Source organism: Oncorhynchus mykiss, chromosome 1, assembly GCF_057628025.1.
Source record: "Oncorhynchus mykiss isolate SJ-2025 chromosome 1, ASM5762802v1, whole genome shotgun sequence".
Lineage (NCBI taxonomy): Eukaryota > Metazoa > Chordata > Actinopteri > Salmoniformes > Salmonidae > Oncorhynchus > Oncorhynchus mykiss.
This window is the reverse complement of record NC_143022.1, coordinates 76,907,582-76,931,872: the sequence shown is the minus strand read 5'-3', so window position 1 is coordinate 76,931,872 and position 24,291 is coordinate 76,907,582. Positions and strand designations below refer to the sequence as shown.

General features: G+C 42.8%; 1 protein-coding gene across 3 annotated transcripts in view; it reads left to right on the top strand.

Moving 5' to 3' along the window:
- Positions 1 to 24,291, top strand: part of slka (STE20-like kinase a) — a 37,622-nt gene extending 13,331 nt beyond the window's left edge. Inside the window, exons 6-19 of one of the 3 annotated variants that reach the window (XM_021611226.3) lie at positions 4,216 to 4,410; positions 4,742 to 4,823; positions 5,026 to 5,157; positions 5,271 to 6,344; positions 6,490 to 6,620; positions 7,036 to 7,159; positions 7,552 to 7,731; positions 9,374 to 9,466; positions 11,795 to 11,924; positions 13,982 to 14,106; positions 14,645 to 14,836; positions 14,916 to 15,041; positions 19,914 to 20,027; positions 20,297 to 24,291. In XM_021611226.3, the coding sequence (XP_021466901.3) occupies positions 4,216 to 4,410; positions 4,742 to 4,823; positions 5,026 to 5,157; positions 5,271 to 6,344; positions 6,490 to 6,620; positions 7,036 to 7,159; positions 7,552 to 7,731; positions 9,374 to 9,466; positions 11,795 to 11,924; positions 13,982 to 14,106; positions 14,645 to 14,836; positions 14,916 to 15,041; positions 19,914 to 20,027; positions 20,297 to 20,443 (2,845 nt within the window). In that variant the 3' untranslated portion in view covers positions 20,444 to 24,291. Of the gene's footprint in view, positions 1 to 4,215; positions 4,411 to 4,741; positions 4,824 to 5,025; positions 5,158 to 5,270; positions 6,345 to 6,489; positions 6,621 to 7,035; positions 7,160 to 7,551; positions 7,732 to 9,373; positions 9,467 to 10,146; positions 10,219 to 11,794; positions 11,925 to 13,981; positions 14,107 to 14,644; positions 14,837 to 14,915; positions 15,042 to 19,913; positions 20,028 to 20,296 lie in introns of all 3 variants that reach the window. The other 2 variants (XM_021611228.3, XM_021611234.3) reach the window with 2 other exon arrangements.

Genomic DNA, 24,291 nt, shown 5'->3' with positions numbered 1-24,291 from the left:
AACAAATTGGATGCAGTCTATCACAGTGCAATCCGTTTTGTCACCAAAGCCCCATATAATACCCACCATTGCGACCTGTACGCTCTCGTTGGCTGGCCCTCGCTTCATACTTGTCGCCAAACCCACTGGCTCCATGTCATCTACAAGACCCTGCTAGGTAAAGTTCCCCCTTATCTCAGCTCGCTGGTCACCATAGCATCTCCCACCTGTAGCACACACTCCAGCAGGTATATCTCTCTAGTCACCCCCAAAACCAATTCTTTCTTTGGCCGCCTCTCCTTCCAGTTCTCTGCTGCCAATGACTGGAACGAACTACAAAAATCTCTGAAACTGGAAACACTTATCTCCTTCACTAGCTTTAAGCACCAACTGTCAGAGCAGCTCACAGATTACTGCACCTGTACATAGCCCACCTATAATTTAGCCCAAACAACTACCTCTTTCCCTACTGTATTTAATAAATGTATTTATTTTGCTCCTTTGCACCCCATTATTTGTATTTCTACTTTGCACATTCTTCCATTGCAAATCTACCATTCCAGTGTTTTACTTGCTATATTGTATTTACTTTGCCACCATGGCCTTTTTTTGCCTTTACCTCCCTTATCCCACCTCATTTGCTCACATCGCATATAGACTTGTTTCTACTGTATTATTGACTGTATGTTTGTTTTACTCCATGTGCAACTCTGTGTTGTTGTATGTGTCGAACTGCTTTGCTTTATCTTGGCCAGGTCGCAATTGTAAATGAGAACTTGTTCTCAACTTGCCTATCTGGTTAAATAAAGGTGAAATAAAAATAAATAAAAAGTCGAGAATAAAACAATGTGCGGTCTTTACATCATTCTGATGCGCACTTTGAAGGTGTTAGAATAACTGTCCACATTTACATTAGCCAGCAAGATGAGTAACGAACAGCAACATCACTAGCCTATGTCAATCTACTATTCCCCATTGTAGAAAAGTGTACCGAATCTTTTGGTCAGTTTGTCGAGAAAGAAATGGCCTATTCCAAACAGACCCTGGGACAGTCGTGTGACAACAACCAGTAGACCTAAGCTACATTAAAAATATGTGTCTGATGCCACAGATTAGAACATTCAGCTTAAAATGTTGATTAACTATTATTTCTTCACATTATAAGCTTAACAGTGTGCACAAGTCAGTAGGCTACGGGTGAATGTTCGTTCCATAATGCAGTTATTGGGAAAGCGCACTGCACATGCGAGCGGCGTCAATTGACAGAGATGGAAAATATCCATTCAAAATGTAGAGAGGGGAGAGATAATAAGCAACAACTAGCATGGGTTGCTAATACTGCATGAGTAGAATTGTGTGTTTGACTACTGGATAATGAAAGAAAGTTTATATAAAAGAATTGCCTCCACGGAGATGGTCTGATTTTGGCTAGGTTACTTTGAATCAAGGTGAGACATGCCTCATAATGTGTAGTAAAATATTCAGGTTTCAAACAGTTAAGTATATGTTTTTAAAATGCATACTGCCTCCAGCTCATTGCAAAGTGGGGTGTGACGCGCTGATGGAGCCTGCCTTCCGTTGCCTGTGCATTTGCTGTTTGAGATGCTGTAGCAGCAGCAGCTCCCACGTGGTCTTACAGATTTTACACTCAAAGGCTCTGTATCTGTATGCAGTACGCGTGATAAATAAGATGCATAACGAATATACTGTACACAAGCTAATTTGGCTAAATTATGCAAATTAACCTACAGACCGATAAGCATGACCGATCAAATGTACAGCCTTATTTTAAAATATATCGATTTTTTTATCATCAAGAATCTACACAAAATACCTCGTAAATCGAAAACTTTAAAAAAATATATGTTTTGCTCATTTATGTATTATTATATTATATATTATTAATATTATTATTTTTAATCTGTTTTTTTTAAAACCTTATTTACATAAGTATTCAGACCCTTTGTTATGAGACTCGAAATTGAGCTCAGGTCCATCCTGTTTCCATTGATCACCCTTGAGATGTTCCTACAACTTGATTGGAGTTCACCTGTGCAAATTCAATTGATTGGACATGATTTGGAAAGGCACACCTGATTGGTGGAGGTCTGCACACCTGATTGGTGGCTTGGTTTTTGCTCTGACATGCCCTGTCAACTGTGGGACCTGTCTATAGACAGTGCATGTCAGAGCAAAAACCAAGCCATGAAGTCAAAGGAATTGTCCGTTGCGCTCCGATACAGTATTGTGTAGAGGCATAGATCTGGGGAATGGTACCAAAACATTTCTGCAGCATTGAAGGTCCCCAAGAAGACAGTGGCCTCCATCATTCTTAAATCGAAGAAGTTTGGAATCACCAAGACTCTTCCTAGAGCTGGCCGCCCGGCCAAACTGAGCAATCGGGGGAGAAGGGCCTTGGTCAGGGAGGTGACCAAGAACCCGATGGTCACTCTGACATAGCTCTAGAGTTCCTCTGTCCTTCCAGAAGGACAACCATCTCTGCAGACCTCCACCAATCAGGCGTTTATGGTAGAGTGGCCAGATGGAAGCCACTCCTCGGGTAAAATGCACATGACAGCCCACTTGGAGTTTGCCAAAAGGCACATAAAGGACTCTGAGAATCAAATCAAATTGTATTATTCACATGCGCCGAATACAACAGGTGTAGGTAGACCTTACAGTGAAATGCTTACTTACGAGCCCCTAACCAGCAATGCAGTTTAAAAAAATACTGGTAAGAATAAGAAATAAAAGTAACAAGTCATTCAAATGCAGGGCAACAAGATTCTCTGTTCAGATGAAAGATTGAACTATTTGGCCTGAATGCCAAGCATCACTTCTGGAAGAAACCTGGCACAATTCTTACGCTGAAGCATGGGGGTGGCAGCATCATGCTGTGGGGATGTTTTTCAGCGCGGCAGGGACTGGGAGACTAGTCAGGATCGAGGCAAAGATGAACGGAGCAAAGTACAGAGATCCTTGATGAAAACCTGCTCCAGAGCGCTCAGGACCTTCGACTGGGGCAAAAATTCACCTTCCAACAGGACAATGACCCTAAGCACACAGCCAAGACAATGCAGAAGTGGCTTCGGAACAAGTCTCTGAATGTCCTTAAGTCTGGACTTGAACCCAATCGAACATCTCTGGAGAGACCTGAAAATAGCTGTGCAGCGATGTTCCCCATCCAACCTGACAGAGCTTGAGAGGATCTGCAGAGCAAATTGGGAGAAACTCCTCAAATACAGGTCATACCCAGGAAGAATCGAGGCTGTAATTGCTGCCGAAGGTGCTTCAACAAAGTACTGAGTAAAGGGTCTGAATACTTATGTAAATGTAATATTTCCTTTTTCTTTTCTTCAAACATTTCTAATATCCTGTTTTTAATTTGTCATTATGGGGTATTTATTGTATGTAGATTGATCAGGGGGACGACGACACTTTAATCAATTTTAGAATTTTATTTATTTGTATTTATTTAACCAGGTAAGTTGACTGAGAACACATTCTCATTTGCAGCAACGACCTGGGGAATAGTTACAGAGGAGAGGAGGGGGATTAATGAGTTAATTGTAAACTGGGGATTATTAGGTGACCGTGATGGTTCAAGGGCCAGATTGGGAATTTAGCCAAGACACCAGGGTTAACACCCCTACTCTTACGATAATAAGTGCCATGGGATCTTTAATGACCTCAGAGAGTCAGGACACCCTTTTAACGTCTCATCCGAAAGACGGCACCCTACACAGGGCAGTGTCCCCAATCACTGCCCTGGGGCATTGGGATATTTCTTTTTTCTTTTCTTTTTTTTAGACCAGAGGAAAGAGTGCCTCCTACTGGCCCTCCAGCACCACTTCCAGCAGCATCTGGTCTCCCATCCAGGTACTGACCAGGACCAACCCTGCTTAGCTTCAGAAGCAAACCAGCAGTGGTATGCAGGGTGGTATGCTGCTGGCGAGGCCTAACAAAATGTGTAAAAAGTTAGGGGGTCTGAATCATTTCCAAAGGCATTGTATTTACATCGGCTGGTATTTCCATCAATGAATAGGCTAAAAAGTATGATTTCACATTTGGGAATTGGTTTCTTCTTTTCCCGGACAACTGGCCGGAGCCAATTTTCTTCATCCTCTTTTTAAAAATAAAAAAATACTGTCCAAAAGCCGACTATTACCGGCTAACTTAAACCCTGACACACACGTACACATACTAAAACAACCTCTCTTTCCTCTGGTTCTCCAGGATGGCTCCAGAGGTGGTGATGTGTGAGACATCTAAGGACCGTCCGTACGACTACAAGGCTGACATCTGGTCCCTGGGGGTCACCCTGATTGAGCTGGCACAGATAGAACCTCCTAACCACGAGATGAACCCCATGAGAGTCCTGCTGAGAATAGCCAAGGCCGATCCGCCCACACTCATGCAGCCTTCACGCTGGTGAGAGTGTAGAATAATTTTGTAGAGTGGGAGCGGTGATGGAATGAGTCAGGACTAGTGCCGTAGAAACAGACCCTAGACCAGGTGTTGAAATAGTTTCATTGTATGGGGTGGCAGGTAGCCTAGTGGTTAGAGCGTTGGACTAGTAACCGAAAGGTTGTAAGATCGAATCCCCGAGCTGACAAGGTTAAAAAAAATCTCTTGTTCTGCCCCTGAACCCACTGTTCCTAGGCCATCATTGAAAATAAGAATTTGTTCTTAACTGACTTGCCTAGTTAAATAAAGGTAAAATAAATAGTAGTCTTAAATATGGTTCCCCTCTGTTTGGCAGGTCACCAGAGTTCAATGACTTTCTGAGGAAGGCACTGGATAAGAATGTGGACCGTAGGTGGTGCACAGCCCAGCTCTTGCAGGTGAACGACTCGGCATGTCCGATAACCTGCATATGAAAAAAATTGTTTCCAATCCTTCTTTCCCTCTATTGTCACATGCGAAGAACAAACATCTGAAATACCCCACCCTAACACCTCATTTAAATGATGTGCTGATGTCACACGCAGGCTCCTGTATCTTGTGGGATAATTTACTACCTTGTTTCCCCACCACTCCATACAGCATCCCTTTGTTAGCAGTGTAGTTGACAACAAACCGCTGAGAGAACTGATTGCTGAGGCCAATGCTGACGTCTTAGAGGAGATAGAAGAAGGCAAAGAGGAAGATGAAGAAGAAGAGACGGATGCAACTCTGGTATGTAGTATAGCACACTGTTTTCATAATCTGTTATGGAATAGTGTCGTACAATGTCATAAAAGGTCAAAAGGTCTCACAGCATTGATTGACCATGTGTTGTTTCTGTCAAGGTGGTGCCCGGACATAAGCGAGCGCCATCAGACACCAGCATGGCCAGCTCTGAGGATGAGAAGCTCTCTGAGACCACCTCTACACTGGACTCAGTCACAGAGAAGACAGAGCCTGAGACTGCAGAGGACAAGGCCAGTGATAAGCTGTCTGACGAGGGCCTTGGGACCAGCGTGGGCGACAGGGCAGAGGGTGAGAAACTGAACGAGGTGTCTGATGCCAGTAATGAGGACTTAGTCAATGGACAGATGAAGGCCATGGAGCCCAAACCAGAGGAAAGCCCTGCTGGAAAGCCTGAGGAGATTCCTGACCGTCAAATCACCATTGTGTCAGAAGCACCATCAGACACACAGGAGAGTGTGATTGTGAGTGAGGAGACAGGGGAAGAGGAGAAAGTAGAGGATGGACCTCCACAAGTATTCCTGAAGGAAAGAGTAGAAGTAGAGGAGAAGAAGACAGAGGAGGAGGTGAAGAAGGAACCAATCAAAGAGGAGCCAGAGGTGATTCTCCAGCCTCCCACCAAATTCACAGATCCAGGGGACCAGCCTAGGAGTGCTTTAGAAGAGCCTGGCGCCGTATCGACCGAGGTCAATGCTAAACCAGAGGAGATTGAGAAGGAGACGCTCATTGAGGAGATGACAGAGGAGGTTAAACCAGAGGCTGATGGGGTCACAGACATAAACACAGACACCGACTTGAATGAAGACACAGACGCAGACAACACAGAATCGGACGTCAACACAGACGCAGAGGTAGACGCAGCTGAGGGCTCCACAGAGGTCTCTGCAGACACAGAAGCCCAAAGAGGCAATAATGTAATACCGTTGGTGATTCTTGAGGAGGGGACCACAGACGAGACGGAGGAGAAGCCACCAGATGAGGAAGCTCCATCCCAGGATGCTGTTTCGGAGTCAAAGACCGACCAGGAAAGCACTCCTGTTAAGTCGGAGCCAGATGTGGAGAAGGATTCTGACTCGGGGAGCAGCTCTGCAGCAGATAGCAACAGCATGGACCTCAACCTATCCATCTCCAGTTTCCTGTCCAAAAAGGCTGAGGCGGGGTCTGTGTCCATACAGGTAACAAGGCATAAGGACCAATGATGACAAATGTGTCCTATATACAGGATATACATAGTGTCATTCAAGTGAACATCCTATTTAAGGGGCCAACATATGCACTTCAATTCAGACATTACATAAAACAAACTCCTTTTCTCCACAGGACACGAGACGGCAGAAGAAGACTCTGAAGAAGACCCGTAAGTTCATGGTAGACGGAGTGGAGGTCAGTGTGACCACGTCAAAGATAGTCACCGATAACGACACCAAGAACGAGGAGATGAGATTCCTGAGGTATTTCTCTCCTCTCTACCGTGACTAAATATGGCATGTGACCCATTTCGGAGCCCTGCCATAAATAGTTGTCATTCATTGCTCAGTTCTCTGGCTTTTACAACTCCAAGATTGATGAACAATGATGATGGGTAGACTTTTATGGTCTATTTTGGCCTCTGTATGTTTTAAAAAGCAGTGAAACAAATATTCCATCTCAAATGTCATCTGTTGTTCCTCTATTGGTGTCTTGAGTTGAGAGCTGGGTTCATTCCATTTTGACTCCATTTCGAGTCAAATCAGGATATTAATCGGTCACCTGAGGGACAGATTCCGTGCCCCTCCCGGGAGTGAAATATAATACGTTATTATTCATTAGTTGAAGGTGGAAATCTGTTGAGTCCAAATGTGAAGTGTTGTTGTTGTGTGCTGTCAGGCGCCAGGAGCTGAGAGAGCTGCGTCTGCTGCAGAAGGAGGAGCATAGAGCCCAGCAGGCGCTCAGCGACAAGCTGCAGCAGCAGAGAGAACAGATCTACCGCCGCTTCGAGCAGGAGATGACTGTAAGTCACCCATCCTGGTGCATCTATCTGTGCATGCCGTTGTTGTTGTCTAGGGATGTCCCCTTGGAAACCAGATGATTCATATCAATGGGTTTTTATCCTGCACACGTATTTAGATAGAAATGAATAACAAAATGAGCAACTGTTATTCCTTTGGGACATGTTCGAATACTTTAATAATATACATCCCTCAGAGTCAGAATCTGTTGTGAATGTATTGTAATGTTTTAAAAATGGTATAAGTGCCTTCATTTTGCTGGACCCCTGCCTTGGCAGCAGCGAATGGGGATCCATAATAAATATAATCAAAATAAGCGTTTGCCATTCCACTAAGGATAGGCATTTGTCTTTGTGAAGGCCTGATCTTACTAATCCCATGTGTGTTCCTTCAGGGTAAGAAGCGTCAGTACGACCAGGAAGTGGAGAATCTGGAGAAGAAACAGAAGCAGACCATCGAGCGGCTGGAGCAGGACCATACCAACCGGCTGAGGGACGAGGCAAAACGCATCAAGGCCGAGCAGGACAAGGAGCTCTCCAAGTTCCAGAACATGCTCAAGAACCGCAAGAAGGAGGTAAGGGGCCGTGGGTCTGTGCATGTGCAATGCCTCAAGCTCTTGTCATGAATGGAAAGTGCATGAGACTGTTGGGGACTGGGGCTTACTTACCAGAGCTGGTGTGCTGATATCTAAATAAACTCCCATTTTCCTTGCTGTTGATACCTTCCTTACATTTGAGTATAATTTATAAAGGGTTTATAAATGGTTTATAAACTGTTTATTATAGTCTATAGCCATAATAAGCCCGTATCATGCCTTTTTCATGATTTTTGGGATGCAACAGGGTGATTCTCTGCTCAACAGCTTTGGCATGCAACTCTTGCCTTATTTCTTGGTACTAGTCATGCATACAATGTGCTTTTTTAAAATTCATGCCATACATCTGAAAATGATGTGGCTTCTTTTTCCAAGTTCTATAAATGATGCATTCTTTGTTCTGTGTAGAGTACAGGCAATGTAGCTTAGCTTTACTGTGTCTCTAATTTATGCTGCTCTTATAGCTCCATTAGCTATCTGGGAAGCTTTTAAGTATTCTGCCATGTTGGTGAAGTGTTCTCAGGCAACTCTCATAGCCAATTCTATCTAACTCTGTGATGGTGGTTATTTCATACATGCATGGCAATCCTACACACCTGATTAGACTGACCTTTCTCGCTGCTCAACTGAACATAGTAACTACTTCGAACCTATACAGGATCTGCACTGGCTCCTGGAATGAATCTTTAAAATCCATATTTCTTTCGGGCATAGTTGTTTTATATATTGTTAAATTTCATATTGTATTATATGGCTATTTATATTGTATTCTAAGTTATATTAGTCCATAAATGTATTTGACTGTACTGTATTTATGTGTAAGTAACCATGTCGCTTGTGTGAGTGTGTGTGAGTTGGGCTTGGTGATGGGATGGCAGGTTTTGGGAAACTCATTTTGTTAAAGGCTCATAGGATTACATCTTTGATGAAACACTTCAATGGCCTTGTGAAGTATTGTAGCCGTTTAGGCCTTTTCCTATTGGGGGTTTTCTTACTGACCAGTGATCCCAAGATTGATGCACATTCAAATACCAAGCTGTCCCAAGAGAATGTCTTGACAAAAAAATAACTGTGGTCAGGAGAAAACTCTGGAAATTATTTTGGTGCCATGTCTCAACAAAACTGCCTTAGCTGTCTGTGGTCAAAACTAAAAAGATATTTTACAGACTGGATTAGTAGTGTGCACCTTCTTTTGAGATCACTGTGGAAGCATTCTGTACTTAAGATTAAATCTCTCTAAAGGACTTGCATGGTGGGAAGGTAACACTAGGGAATTATTCCAGACAAGCTTGTTTTCCTACTTAACACTGCAAGCTGATTTAATCATGCAGGTATCAAGTCTGTCAACAGAAACTAATCAACTCTAATCCCTCAAACACTGGAAACATGTCTTTGCGCTAAAGGTTTTGAACACTCTTCTAATCAAACAAAGCAAAACATTTCCTCATTAAATCGAACACCGACCCCTTGGAGATCTAGCGTGGAGACACTATCAATCAAACCAGGGTTTGTGGATATCTAAATTAATTCATCAGGTCCTTGCATGACTTTTCCCAAGTTATTATGGCTGCCGTACATAGCTGTCCAGGAAACTACAACTCCCAGTTTTCCCACACTATAGGTGAAACAGGAAGTTGAGCAGTCACCCAAATTCATGAGGAGAGCGCTCATGAAACTCTTAAAGGAAGATCTAGCTCTCATTCAGACTCCAAAGGTAAATGTTCACTCACTCACTCTCACACACACTTTCTCAAATCTTCTCCCACAAATACACCCCTCTTCAAATGTCTCTGAGCATTGTTGAGGACAAGATCTCATCCCCCTTGTTCTTCTTTTTCCCTCCATTTTTGAAATGATTGTTTTCAGGAGTTGGTTAGCTCAGTTTTTTACCTGACCATCAAAGAAGGAGCTAATCAGAAAGGGAGCATGGAAGTTTAACACAGTTTTGTATTGATCGCTGGAATAGAAGTGTGACTAGTAGTTCCTACTGCACAGGCAACTCAAATCTGACCACGCATGAATAGGACAACAACGACACTAACCCATCCTGTATTCGTTATGCATATGAATAACCTGAATTGAATTAACTTCGTCCTCCTACTGTGCCATGCGCCTCTCTCCTGCTTTAGTCTACCCCTAAAACAGAAAAAGGTTTAGAAACTCTGGGAAAGTGTGTCTGGTGTGTGCGTGTGTGGTTGTTCCTGTTGACTGGATTGTCTTTGTGTTTCTCGGCTTGTGTCGAGGCGAGTGTCTGTCTTTGGGTGTGCGGGTGTGTTTCTTAGCCTGTGTCTGTCGGTCTTTGTGTGTCTTTGTGTGTGTTTTCCTCAGCCTGCTGTGTGTAGCGTGTGCTCTCTCCCTGATCTGGATGAGTGCGCTGTGTGCTCTCCTCCACAGGGTGTGGCCCAGATTATGATACAGTCTTTTCAGTTGTCCTCATGTGCTCTCTTCAACGCTCAGATGCAGGATGTAAGTTGTCACCCCCTCTCCGTCTCTACCGGCCTCCTGCTCACATGTGTATGTCTTCGTCAAAGTGTAAACCTGATTGAGATTGAGACTGCACATACGAGCATTGTGGTGTCGATGTATTGCAGTGTTGTCACTGTGTTGCTACACTGGTACTTCTTCTTCTGTTTGATATCTCTTCTGCCACGCACTGTAACTGTAGGTGTGTCCTGTATGTTACGCCCCCACCTGTGACATCACACTCTGTTTGGGAGACTGCAACAGAGCTGAACCTTTTTTTGTGGTGTGATCCAATGGAGAGTATTTTCTGGTAACTCTAGGTTATGCTAACTCTAGGTTATGCTAACGCTCTTGGATTAAAACCTAAGAAGTTAATAAGTATAATATTGTAAATGTTATAGTAGTGTAACCTGCTGAGAAATATCAGATAATTAATCATTGTTAAATCTGCAATATGTCACTTTCTGGGCGACCCGACCAAATTCACACGGAAATGTCAGTTACAGATCTGTCATTCTCGTTGAAAGCTTGTCTAAGTAGCGGTAGATCGGTTCTATGTGCGTTATTTCTGTGCTTTCGCTTCTTAAGTTTAGTTTTTGCATCTTACTTTCGGTTTTGTACACCAGCTTCAAACAGCTCAAAATACTATATTTTTTGTTATGGAAAATATACTTCACTGTGGCTTAGATGGTACAATGATTCTCTACACTATACTGCCTTGTTTTGTCACAAACTGAAATGAGGTATTACTATTACATCCAGGAAATGGCAGAGCAATTTCTGCATAGTGAATCTTTAAACTTCATTTTCTATTGGAAAGCTTTTCCTCAATGATGGCTTCAAAAGGCATGACCAGGACAATAACTTTGGTTTCATGTTTAATAATCATGTAAACATACCCCTCAGCAACAATAACCAGGCATATTATTTTACCGTAATGATGTTATGTATAATTTACTCTTTCTGTGAATGTCAATTTGGATGTCGTCATACATGGAAACTGTGGATCTCGACTGGGTTGTTAAATGTTTTTCTCTCTTTCCATCCATTCCTCAAATGTTGGATCATTCCCATGACTTCTGACTGTCTCTTTGCCCCACTGACTGCAGTCAATGATGTGCTTCTTCTTTGGAGTGTAGTACTGTACTGTGTTGATCTATAGTAGTGGTTGGCATGGTATTTATGAAAGTTCCTTCATGTAGTCTGCACTGTTTTGGCTGTCCCTGGTGTGTGATGCACAATAAATAAAATCACTCATGTTTGCCTCTTTCCTTCTCTCTCCCCTCTCTGTCATCAACTCTTAACCCCCTGTCCTTTCTAAATGTTCCTTATCCCCATGCCTCATTTCTATACCTCATTCGCACCATGTGTCTGTTTCTTACCCCACCATCTCCTGCATCCCTCCTCCCCATGCCCATGTCTCATCCCTCCATCTTCTGTCAATGAACCCCCATCTACCCATTGTTCTCTTATCACCCTCTGATACCTTTACCTTGCCCCACTTCCTCCCCTTATCCCTGCTCACTCCCTTTCTGTCCCCCATACCCCCTTTCTCTCTATCCCTTCTCTCCATCCTCAGGAGCAGGAGTTTCTGCAGAAGCAGCAGCAGGAGTTGGATGGAGCCCTGAAGAAGATCATCCAACAGCACAAACATGAGATCGCCACCATCGAGAGAGACTGCCTCAACCACAAACAACAGCTTATGAGAGGTGAGAGAGAGATTTACAGTACCATAAAGCGCTATAATACAGCAAACGTAACCACATACAACAGCTCGTGAGAGAGAGATTTACAGTACCATAGAGAGCTATGAAATCAGTGCATTTGGAAAGTATTCAGACTTGTTGAATTTTTCCACATCTTGTTGCGTTACAGCCTTATTTTAAAATGGATTCAATTGTTTTTGCCCACATCAATCTACACACAATATCCCATAATGACAAAGAAAAAACTCCAAAATCAAAAAAATCTATCACATTTACAGAAGTATTCGGACCATTTACTCAGTACTTTTGTTGAAGCACATTTGGCAGAAATTACAACCTCAAGTCTTTTTTGGTATGACGCTACAAGCTTGGCACACCTGTATTTGGGGAGTTTCTCCCATTCTTCTCTGCAGATCCTCTCATGCTCTGTCAGGTTGGATGGGGCAGCGTCGCTACCCAGATATTTTCAAGTCTCTCAAGAGGTGTTTGATCGGGTTCAAGTCCGGGCTCTGGCTGGGCCGCTCAAGGACATTTAGAGACTTGTCCCCGAAGCCACTCCTGCTTTATCTTGGCTGTGTGCTTAGAGTCGTTGTCCTGTTGAAAGGTGAACCTTTGCCCCAGTCTGAGGTCCTGAGTGCTCTGGAGCAGGTTTTTATCAAGGATCTTTCTGTAATTTGCTCTGTTCGTCTTTCTCTCGATTCTGACTGAGTCCCGGCTGCTGAAAAACATCCCCACAGCATGATGCTTCCACCACCATGTTTCATCGTAGGGATGGTGCCAGGTTTCCTCCAGACATCACTGGATATTTAGGCCAAAGAGCTCAATCTTGGTTTCATCTGACAAGAGAATCTTGTTTCTCATGGTCTTGAGAGTCCTTTAGGTGCCTTTTGGCAAACTCCAAGCGGTCTGTCATGCTTTTTACTGAGGAGTGTTTTTCATCTGGCCAGTCTACCATAAAGGCCTGATTTGCTGGAGTGCTGCAGAGATGGTTGTCCTTCTGGAAGGTTCTCCCATCTCCACAGAGGAACTCTGGAGCTCTGTCAGAGTGACCATTGGGTTCTTGGTCACCTCCCTGACCAAGGTCCTTCTCACCCGATTGCTCAGTTTGGCTGGGTGGCCAGCTCTAGGAAGAGTCTTGGTGGTTCCAAACGTCTTCCATTTAAGAATGATGGGGGTCACTGTTTTCTTGGGTCCTTCAATGCTGCAGAAATGTTTTGGTACCCTTCCCCAGATCTGTGCCTCAACATTATCCTGTCTCAGAGCTCTACGGAGAATTCCTTCAACCTCATGGCTTGGTTTTTGCTCTGACACAGTCAATTGTGGGACCTTATGTAGACAGGTGTGTGCCTTTCCAAATCATGTCTAATCAATTGAATTTACCACAGGTGGACTCCAATCATCCCAGGGATGGGCAATGAAAACAGGATGCACCTTAGCTCAGTTTCGAGTCTCATAGCAAAGGGTCTGAATACTTATGTAAAGGGATTTATTTTTTTAAATTAGCAAAAAATGTCTAAAACCAGTTTTCAGGTTGTCGTTATGGTAGATTTTAAAATATATATATATATATATTATGTAAAAGGGAATGGGGAATTAATTCTTTCCGAATGCACTTTTCAAACTTAACCAGATACAACCGCTCATGAGATGTGAGGGAGAAATGCACAGTACCACAGAGTCTTATGAACACAGCAAACCTAGCCACATACAACAGCTTTGTGAAAAAATACATATACTTACCACAGACTACCATAAAGAGACTGCCTAAGAGAGAGATCTCAATCATTTAACATGACTTCACCTTGGCTACCTCAATGGCTACCTCAATCCTTCTGCTATATGAAGGATTTGATAGTGAAATAATACTATTGTAAATGGTGAAGTTCTCAGTGGAGTGTTGTGTTATAACTTTCCCACCACAGTGATGCAATTTCCTGAATGACTTATTTGTGACCAGCCTGTCTTGCCAGATGGTGCTCTTTACCGGAAATGCTGCTTGTGTGTGTGTGTGTGTGTTGCGTTACCACCCCGCCTGACGTGTCTCTGGCCTCCTCCCTCAGCTCGAGAGGCAGCCATGTGGGAGCTGGAAGAGCGCCACCTGCAGGAGAAGCACCAGCTGCTCAAGCAGCAGCTCAAGGACCAGTACTTCATGCAGAGACACCAGCTGCTCAAGAGACACGAGAAGGTAAGGGCTCTGGGACCTACTGAACAGCTCTGGTGAAGTACAATCCAGTATTGGTATTATCTACATCAGGTAATCTGGACTGAGGGTAGACTGTGAGGTGCATTACATTTTGACATTAATGGGTGATTTGAAAGTGTGCTGAAAGGTTAGAGCTCTCATTTCAATGCATTTTATTGTGGATCCAGATAAAGTATTGAATGGACACTCTTACTGACATTTGTGGCTGCTTCGCGTGATGTATTGTTGTCTCTAACTTCTTGCTGTTGTCTGTGCCCAATAATGTTTGTACCAGGTTTTGTGCTGCTACCATATTGTGCTGTTGTCATGTGGTGTTGCTGCCATGCTATGTTGTTGTCTTATGTCTCTCTTTATGTAGTGTTGTGGTGTCTCGTGTCGTGATGTGTGTTTTAATTTATTTATTTTTTTATCCTCGCAGGAGGCCTTTTGCCTTTTGGTAGGCCGCCATTGCATATAAGAATTTGTTCTTAACTGACTTCCCTAGTTAAATAAAGGTTAATAATTGAAATGTGTCGTGTAGGAAATGGAGCAGATGCAGCGCTACAACCAGCGTCTGATTGAGGAGATGAAGAACAGACAGGCCCAGGAGAGAGGTCGTCTGCCGAAGATCCAGCGGGGTGATGCCAAGACACGCATGGCCATGTTCAAGAAGAGCCTCCGCATCACCTCTGCACCTGGCACCCCGGAGCAGGAAAGGGAGAAGATCAAACAGGTATTTTATAGTGTGTGTACACACACAGTTATATATTTTTTTCAACAGAATCATGTGAGGTGTGTGTTTTTTGTTACAGTTTGCAGCCCAGGAGGAGAAGAGGCAGAAGAACGAGAGACTCCATCAACATCAGAAACATGAGAACCAGATGAGAGACCTGCAGCTGCAGTGTGACTCCAACATCAGAGAGCTGCAGCAGCTTCAGGTACACACACACACTTACCCCTAGCCCAGAATGTTCTTAGCATTATTACATACAGTGAAACGGAAACTCAACATCATTTCGACCAGGTATCACGACTTTCCTGAATTGGATCCTTTGTTCATACCTTCCAAGGCGATTGAACTTATCCCAGAGGCTAATCCAAGACGCTGCCGGTGAAGAGGTTTTCGGGGGGGGACCTTTAGTCCAACTCAGGAGGCGTACACACCTTCCACCGCTTCCGAGTATATTACTCGCTAATGTTCTGTCCCTGGACAAAGTTGACGAGCTCAGGGCGAGGGTCTCCTTCCAGAGAGACGTACTCTGTTTCATGGAATAATGGCTCTCTCCGGATGTACTGTCCCCATCCATACAGCCAGCTGGGTTTTCAATACATTTAGGATAGGAATAAAGAACTCTCCGGGAAGAAAAAAGGCGGAGGTGTATGTTTCATGATTAACTACTCATGGTGTGATTGAGGTAACGTGCAGGAACTCAAGTCCATTTGTTCACTCGACCTAGAATACCTCACAATCAGATGCAGACGGCATTACCTCCCTAGATAATTTTCTTCGATTATCGTCACAGCTATGTGTATTCCCCCTCAAGCCGATACCACGACAGCTCTCAAGGAACTACACTGGACCTTGTGCAAACTAGAAACTGCATATCTGAGGAAAACGCTACAGAAGTTCTATCAACACATCACCTGTAGTACTCGCTCTTCAAAAACTCTCAACCATTGTTTCTCCCCATTTCAGGATGGCTACAAGGCCCTCCCCGACCTCTGCTACAACTTTGTAGTCCACAATTATCTCCTTGGTCTTGAGCACGTTGAGGGAGAGGTTGTAGTCCTGGCACCACACGGCCGGGTCTCTGACCTCCTCCCTATAGGCTGTCTCGTTGTTGTCAGCGATCAGGCCTACCACTGTTGTGTCATCGGTAAACTTATTGAAGGTGTTGGAGTCGTGCCTGGCTGTGCAGTCATGAGTGAACAGGGAGTATAGGAGGGGACTGAGCATGCACCTCTGACGTGCCCCTGTTTTGAGGATCAGTGTGGCGGATGTGTTGTTACCTACTTTTACCACCTGGGGGCGGCCCATCAGGAAGTCCAGGATCCAGTTGCAGAGGGAGGTGTTTAGTCCCAGGATCTTTAGCTTAGTGATGAGCTTTGAGGGCACTATGGTGTTGAATGCTGAGCTGTAGTCAATGAATAGCTGTCTCACATAGGTGTTCCTTTTGTCCAGGAGGGAAAGGGCAGTGTGGAGTGCAATAGAGACTACATCATCTGTGGATCTGTTAGGACTGTATGCAGATTGGAGTGGGTCTAGGGTTTCTGGGATAATGGTGTTTATGTGAGCCATGACCAGCCTTTCAAAGCACTTCATGTCTACAGATGTGAGTGCTACTGGCCGGAGTCATTTAGGCAGGTTACCTTAGTTTTCTTGGGCACAAGGACTGTAGTGGTCTGCTTGAAACATGTTGAAAATGTCAGTGAAGACGCTTGCTAGTTGGTCAGCGCGTGCTTTGAGTACACGTCCTGGTAATCCGTCTGGCCCTGTGGCCTTGTGAATATTGACTTGTTTAAAGGCTGTGGAGAGCTTGATCACACAGCCGCCCAGATCAGCTGATGCTCTAATGCATGTTTCAGTGTTACTTGCCTCGAAGCGAGCATAGAAGTCATTTAGCTCGTCTGGTAGGCTCGTGTCACTGGGCAGCTCTCGGCTGTGCTTCCCTTTGTAGTCTGTAATAGTTTGCAAGCCCTGCCACATCCGACGAGCATCGGAGCCGGTGTGGTTCGTCAGAGGGCATAGCAGAATTTCCCGCTCCTTGAAAGCGGCAGCTCTACCCTTTTGCTCAGTGCTGATGTTGCCTGTAATCCATGGCTTCTGGTTGGGGTATGTACGTACAGTCACTGTGGGGACGACGTCATCGATGCACTTATTGATGAAGCCAGTGACTGATGTGGCGTACTCCTCAATGCCATCAGAAGAATCCCGGAACATATTCCAGTCTGTGCTAGCAAAACCATCCTGTAGCTTAGCATCTGCTTCATCTGACTATTTTGTTTTTATTGACCAAGTCACTGGTGCTTCCTACTTTAATTTTTGCTTGTATGCAGGAATCAGGAGGATAGAGTTATGGTCAGATTTGCCAAATGGAGGGCAAGGGAGAGCTTTGTACGCGTCTCTGTGTGTGGAGTAAAGGGGGTCTCGAGTTCTTTTCCCCTCTGGTTGCACATTTAACATGCTGGTGGAAATTTGGTAAAACGGATTTAAGTTTCCCTGCATTAAAATCCCCAGCCACTAGGAAAGGTACAAATCCCCTAAGTTCTAGACCTCAACTGAATCTGGTAATGAATGGTGTGGCTGTTGAACAAGTTGAGGAGACTAAATTACTTGGTGTTACTTTAGATTGTAAACTGTCATGGTCAACATATAGATTCAATGGTTGTAAAGATGGGGAGAGGTCTGTCCATAATAAAGAGATGTTCTGCTTTTTTGACACCACACTCCACAAAGCAAGTCCTCTAGTTTTATCTTATCTTGATTATTGTCCAGTCATATGGTCAAGTGCTGCAACGAAAAACCTAGTTAAGCTGCAGCTGGTCCAGAACAGAGCGGCATGTTTTGCTCTTCATTGTAATCAGAGGGCTGATATTAATACTATGCATGCCAGTCTGACTGACTGCATCACTTCTTGTTTTTATAAGAAATGTGTTGGAAATGCCAAATTGTTTGCATAGTCAACTTACACACAGCTGACACACACACTTACCCCAGCAGACATGCCACTAGGGGTCTTTTCACAGTCCCCAGGTCCAGAACAAATTCAAGGAAACATACAGTATTTATTTTGTATTTTTTTCACCTTTATTTAAGCAGGTAGGCTAGTTGAGAGCAAGTTCTAATTTACAACTGCGAGCTGTCCAAGATAAAGCAAAGTAGTGCGACACAAACAACAACACATAGTTACACATGGAATAAACAAACATACAGTCAATAATACAATAGAAAAAGTCTATATACAATCTATATGCAATTATACAGAGCCATGAGTGCATGGAACTCTTTTCCATCTCACATTGTGCAAGTGAACAGCAAAACAAATTAAGCAACACCTCACTGCACAGCGTTTCTCCCACATGTGACCTACTTGTTGTGTGTATGTATTGACATGTACAGTATGTGTAACTGATAGATGCACACTACATGTTAATGTTTTTAAATGTATGTCAATTGTAAACTATTTTGTCTGTCTTTATCGTTATGTGTCGAACCCCAGTTTAGACTAGCTGTCGCCATTGGTGTCGGCTAATGGGGATCTTAATAAATATAATCAAATCATAGAGAATAAATAACGGGGACTCTTTATGTAATGATAAATATAATCAAATTGTATTAGTCACATGCGCCAAATACAACAGTGAAATGCTTACATAACCAACAATGCAGTTGAAAAAAATGCAAATAGTCTGGGTAGCCATTTGATTAGATGTTCAGGAGTCTTATGGCTTGTGGGTAGAAGCTCTTTAGAATCCTCTAGGACCTAGACTTGGCGCTCCGGTACCGCTTGCCATGTGGTAGCAGAGAGAACAGTCTATGACTAGGGTGGCTGGAGTCTTTGACAATTTTTAGGTCCTTCCTATGACACTGCCTGGTATAGAGGTCCTGGATGGCAGGAAGCTTGGCCCCAGTGATGTACTGGGCCGTTCGCACTACCCTCTGTAGTGCCTTGCGGTCGGAGGACGAGCAATTGCCATACAAGGCAGTGATGCAACCAGTCAGGATGCTCTCGATGGTGCAGCTGTAGAACCTTTTGAGGATCTGAGGACCCATGCCAAATCTTTTCAGTCTCCTGAGGGGGAATAGGTTTTGCCGTGCCCTCTTTACGACCGTCTTGGTGTGCTTGGACCATGTTAGTTCGTTGGTGATGTGGACACCAAGGAACTTCAAGCTCTCAACCTGCTCCACTACAGCCCCGTCGATGAGAAAGGGGGCATGCTCGGTTGTCTTTTTCCTGTAGTCCACAATCATCTCCTTTGTCTTGATCATGTTGAGGGAGATGTTGTCATCATGAGCATCCATCAAATTGCTGCATCAAACCAACCTTTGCCCATCTACTCTGTTGCCTCAGCTCTTGTGTCATGGACTATTCAGTCAGAAGAGAAATTGGTGAAAATATATATTATGACACTAACACGTTTTAATCAGTTTTAGAATAAAGCTGTAAGGTAACAAAATGTGGAAAAAGTCAAGGGGTCTCAATACTTTCTGAATGCACTGTTAAAATAAAGGAGCTTGTGGTAACTCCAAAGTGTCATGCACTGGCGCACACACAAGCAATGTTTTAGCACCATGGACACCTTCCACGGTCAAACGCTAGGTAAAGCGGATAGCTGATTGCCAGTTTCAGCACCATGGCTGCTGAACAGCGCAGCTCACAGCTCAGAATGGGGCAAATCCTACATTCCACCAATGATGAAGGCCTGCGGATAGACATTCTGGCATGTTTTGCTATTGTCCTTTCCTTAAAACACGGATTGTGATACAATTCCTTTTAAGGTAGCCTAGCGGTTAAGAGCATTGGGTCGGTAACTGAAAGGTCGCTGGTTCGAATCCCTGAGCTAGCAAGGTGGAAAAATCTGCTGTTCTGCCCTTCAGCAGGGCAGGGAACCCCCAACAACTACTACTCCCCGGGCGCCGATGACGTTGATTAAGGCAGATCCCCGCACTTCTGTGATTCAGAAGGGTTGGGTTAAATGCAGAAGACCCATTTCGGTTGAATGCATTGTTTTTTAACTGACTAGGCATCCCCATTATGTATGTAGGTAGCTCCAGTAGGTAACCCTGTTCCTGCTGTTGTGTGTTTCAGAATGAGAAGTGCCATCTCCTGATTGAACACGAGACTCAGAAGCTGAAGGAGCTCGATGAAGAGCACAGCCAGGAGCTGCAGGAGTGGAGGGAGAAACTGCGGCCCAGGAAGAAGGTGAAACAAAGACCTATCCATGTTTACAACCCTCTTATGTTCTCATCCTTTAAAGTTTCATGCTGCGTTGCGATTCTCCTAAAATGCACTTGCATGGATGTAACAATGGTGGAAACTTCCTCTAGCCAATGATTACACCAATCCATTGCTTTTGACTCCATGACTGGGAGTTTGTAAGTGCACAGTGTGGAGAATCATGACATAGCCTCAGTGTAAGTTGTTGTTTTGGATGATTGAGTCTGTTGTCTTTCCTCTTCTGGCACATGTAGGCCTTGGAGGAGGAATTCACACGCAAGCTCCAGGAGCAGGAGGTCTTTTTCAAGATGAGCGGGGAGTCGGAATGCCTTAACCCCACGACCCAGAGCCGAGTGTCCAAGTTCTACCCCATCCCCAGTGTGCACAACTCTGGTTTATAGCCCTCCCCAGCACAGGAACATACTGGCTGGGCTCATAGACTGTGTCCCCATGGTGGTGGGGAGGACCTCAGCCCTGTTGTTATCTGGAAACTAGCGTTGGTCTATTGTGGATCTTAGGCTAGTGTGATGTCTTCACACAAGCATGCACATACACTAATGTTCAAAAGTTTGGGGTCACTTAGAAATGTCCTTGTTTTTGAAAGAAAATATTTAAAAAAATATCCATTAAAATAACATCAAGTTGATCAGAAATACAGTGTAGACATTACTGTTTTAAATGACTGTTGTGGCTGGAAACGGCAGATTTTTTTTGTAATGGAATATCTACATAGTCATACATAGCCCATTGTCAGCAACCATCACTCCTGTGTTCCAATGGCACATTGTATTAGCTAATCCAAGTATATCATTTTGAAAGACTAATTGATAATGTTAGCACAGCTAAAAATGGTTGTACTGATTTAAAGAAGAAATAAAACTGTCCTTCTTTAGACTAGTTGAGTATCTTCAGCATTTTCGGGTTCGATTACAGGCTCAAAATTGCCAGAAACAAAGACCTTTTTCCTGAATCTCATCCGTCTTTTCTTGTTCTGAGAAAATTAAGGCTATTGCATGTGCGCTGTTCTGTGAAGGGAGTGGCACACATTGTTGTACGAGATGTTCAGTTTCTTGGCAATTTCTGACATGGAATAGCCTTCATTTCGCAAAACAAGAATAGGCTGCAGAGTTTCAGAAGGTCTTTGTTTCTGGTCATTTTGAGCCTGTAATCAAACCCACAAATGCTGATGCTCCAGATACTCAACTAGTCTAAAGAAGGACAGTTTTATTGCTTCTTTAATCTGTACAACAGTTTTCAGCTGTGCTAACATAATTGCAAAGGGGTTTTCTAATGATCAATTAGCCTTTCAAAATGATATACTTGGATTAGCTAACACAATGTGCCATTGGAACACAGGAGTGATGGTTGCTGATAATGGACCTCTGTACGCCTATGTAGATAGGTTTCCTGCTACAATAGTAATTTACAACATTAACAATGTCTACACTGTATTTCTGATCAATTTGATGTTATTTTAAAGGACAGAAAATGTGCTTTTCTTGAAAAAACATGGACATTTCTAAGTGACCCCAAACTTTTGAACAGTAGTGTACATATGCAAGAGCACACACTTATGTCTACACACACACATACACACACACACACACACACACACAGCAGTGTCAGCTGTCATATAGAGGGATGCAATCACAACACTTTCCTTTTCAAGACTATTTTCTCCTTCTTCCCCCTTACAATTTCACCCTTCTCAGCTCCAAGGAAAATGTTGTCAAAAGTGACAATTGCACTTTTCTGAGCACGGTTATGTTCTACCACTTTTAAAATAGCTCAGGCAAATTTCAAACCAATTGCAAGTACCAAGTTTATAAAGAACCCAGTGCCTAAATGAATTGACATAATGATCATGCTTTTCTCCAGACTTGCTCTCTTACCTGCAGCCCAGTGCTCCCCTGAGGCCTTTTGCACTAAAATGGCTGGAAATTTGTACAAACCATGAAATACCATCAAACTTGTATTTTTTAGTGATCCATATAAGCTGGTGGTTGAGTTCATTCTAAGGTCGTTGATTGATGGATATCTGTTAACAAATAAAAGTCATTTTTTGGTAAATCGTGAAGTGCTCATTCACGTGATGTACTATGTATGGAGTTGTGATTTATTTTAGATACTGTGCTGTTGAATCAATCAAATCAAACTGTCCTGTATATTAGAACAAATGTTCCCACTTTCTCCCTATTGTAATCAGTAGATAGTTTTTGTTAGACTTCTGGGTTGTCGTCATGTCAGTCACCTTTCCTGTTAAAAATCGACACAGCTTATTGTCTTTTGGTTATACTTTGAACACATTATTTTGGATGTGGCAGACATACATATTTTTACGCTGAAAGGAATGTAAGCCGCTGGTCATAATTTTTCACTGTTTTATGTGAACTGAGAATATGCAGTAATGGACTTATGTATGTACAGTGAGCTCCAAAAGTATTGGGACAGTGACACATTTTTATTTTTTGCTCTGTACTCCAGCACTTTGGATTTTAAATGATACTTTAACCTTATAGTCATTGTACTCTGTATTTGAAATGATACAGCTACAGCTAATACAGCTAATACAGCTGATACAGCTAAAACGACAAAACGTGTGTCACTGTCCCAATACTTTTGGAGCTCACTGTGTCTTACAGTCAGTAAAAAAACGAGGGTCCACTTGGATTAGTTCTATTTTCAAATGACTTTTTGCCGCCTCTACCCAAATCTATTTTATTTTCAAATGAACTGAATCATTCAAAGCTGTGGCGCCTTGCATTTTGTTCTGTATTTATACTTTTATTTTCAATTTGAAATATGTCCTTACTATTTTACTGGGTTGGGGTCAATTCTAATTTAATTTAAAATTCCAATAAATAGTTTGAATTCACTCATGAAGTGGAGAATTTAATTAAATTAAATTCATTTTTAAAAAGTCTTCAAGCTATGGAATTGAACTGGAATTAGATTGTTTGGACTTTTTGAATTGGAATTGTAAAACCAGTTAATAAAGTGAATGCACATATAGCATCAAACATTGACTGTATGATTTGATTTGAATCATTTCAACTTGTATTTCTATATTTCAGGTATAGCTAGGCTGTCTGAACAGTGATATGGTCAGCCTCAAAGCCTGAGGGAACTGAATTAGAGTTGGAATTTGTTGAATTGTTGTGATAATATTGAGTTGAATGGAATTATCTCTGAAATTAAAGATTGATCCGGAACTTGAATTTAATTAAATGGGATTTACAGGGAGAGCGATTTGAATTGAATTTCTGGAATTGATCTCATCCCTGCTATTTTATGATTACCAGTTTTCTAAATATGTATACATGTTGTATCAATGTACATCTCAATATAGTCTTTGGACATCGTTTTTGGATGGACAATATGATATCTGTAAATGGAAGTCATTATACTGTCCTAATTAGTTGATTCAAATAAGAATGTATGTACTGTATGTATTTATAATATGGACAAAGTACTGACCCCTTCAAGTGAGTCCCCTTGACATGATGGCAAGCGCTCTATAACAAACATATTCTTATAGCATGTCATGGTTTGTGTATGACGTCCTAATAAAAAACATAGATGGCATGCAAAGGGTGAATGCTGTTATTTTATTACAATGACATCACGTCTTGAATTCTGGATTTGTATTGGGATTGTGGGTAATATTACCCATAATGCACATTAGGTTCAGGCCATAGCGCTAGATGGGGGTTTCATCTTTGTATCTGGACCATTATAGCATCTGTGACAGCATGGGCAGTGCCATTGAGGCAATCTCCATTTTGAAGTAGTCAATTTTCTTCTTTGCGATTGGCTGATCCCTCCTGATGACCCGGGTTAGACATGACTCGAACAAGGCCACCAAGAGGGTTCAGCCACCCAGTTGACTACATTAAAATGGTGGAAGCCCTCAATGGCGCTGCACATGCTAATACAGCATTTTGACCACTAGAGGACTCTGTAATTCTATATGGTTCAGGCATTATCATATTTCTATTTTCTTTGTTACTTTTTTTTTTTTTCAAATACCTACAGGCACAAAACTATTGCAAGTAATTGGATATTGAAAATCAACAGGGGTTGATTTAAAATATAACACGTCATGAGCCTATTGTTGTTGCATTTAGCTATAATGTGGGACATCTTATCATCCTGAACAAACATATGCATTTTTGAGGTCAGGTAAAGTGTATATAAGATGTTTGTTAATGGACATTTGTGCTGTAAATAAAACAATAATTATGTTAAA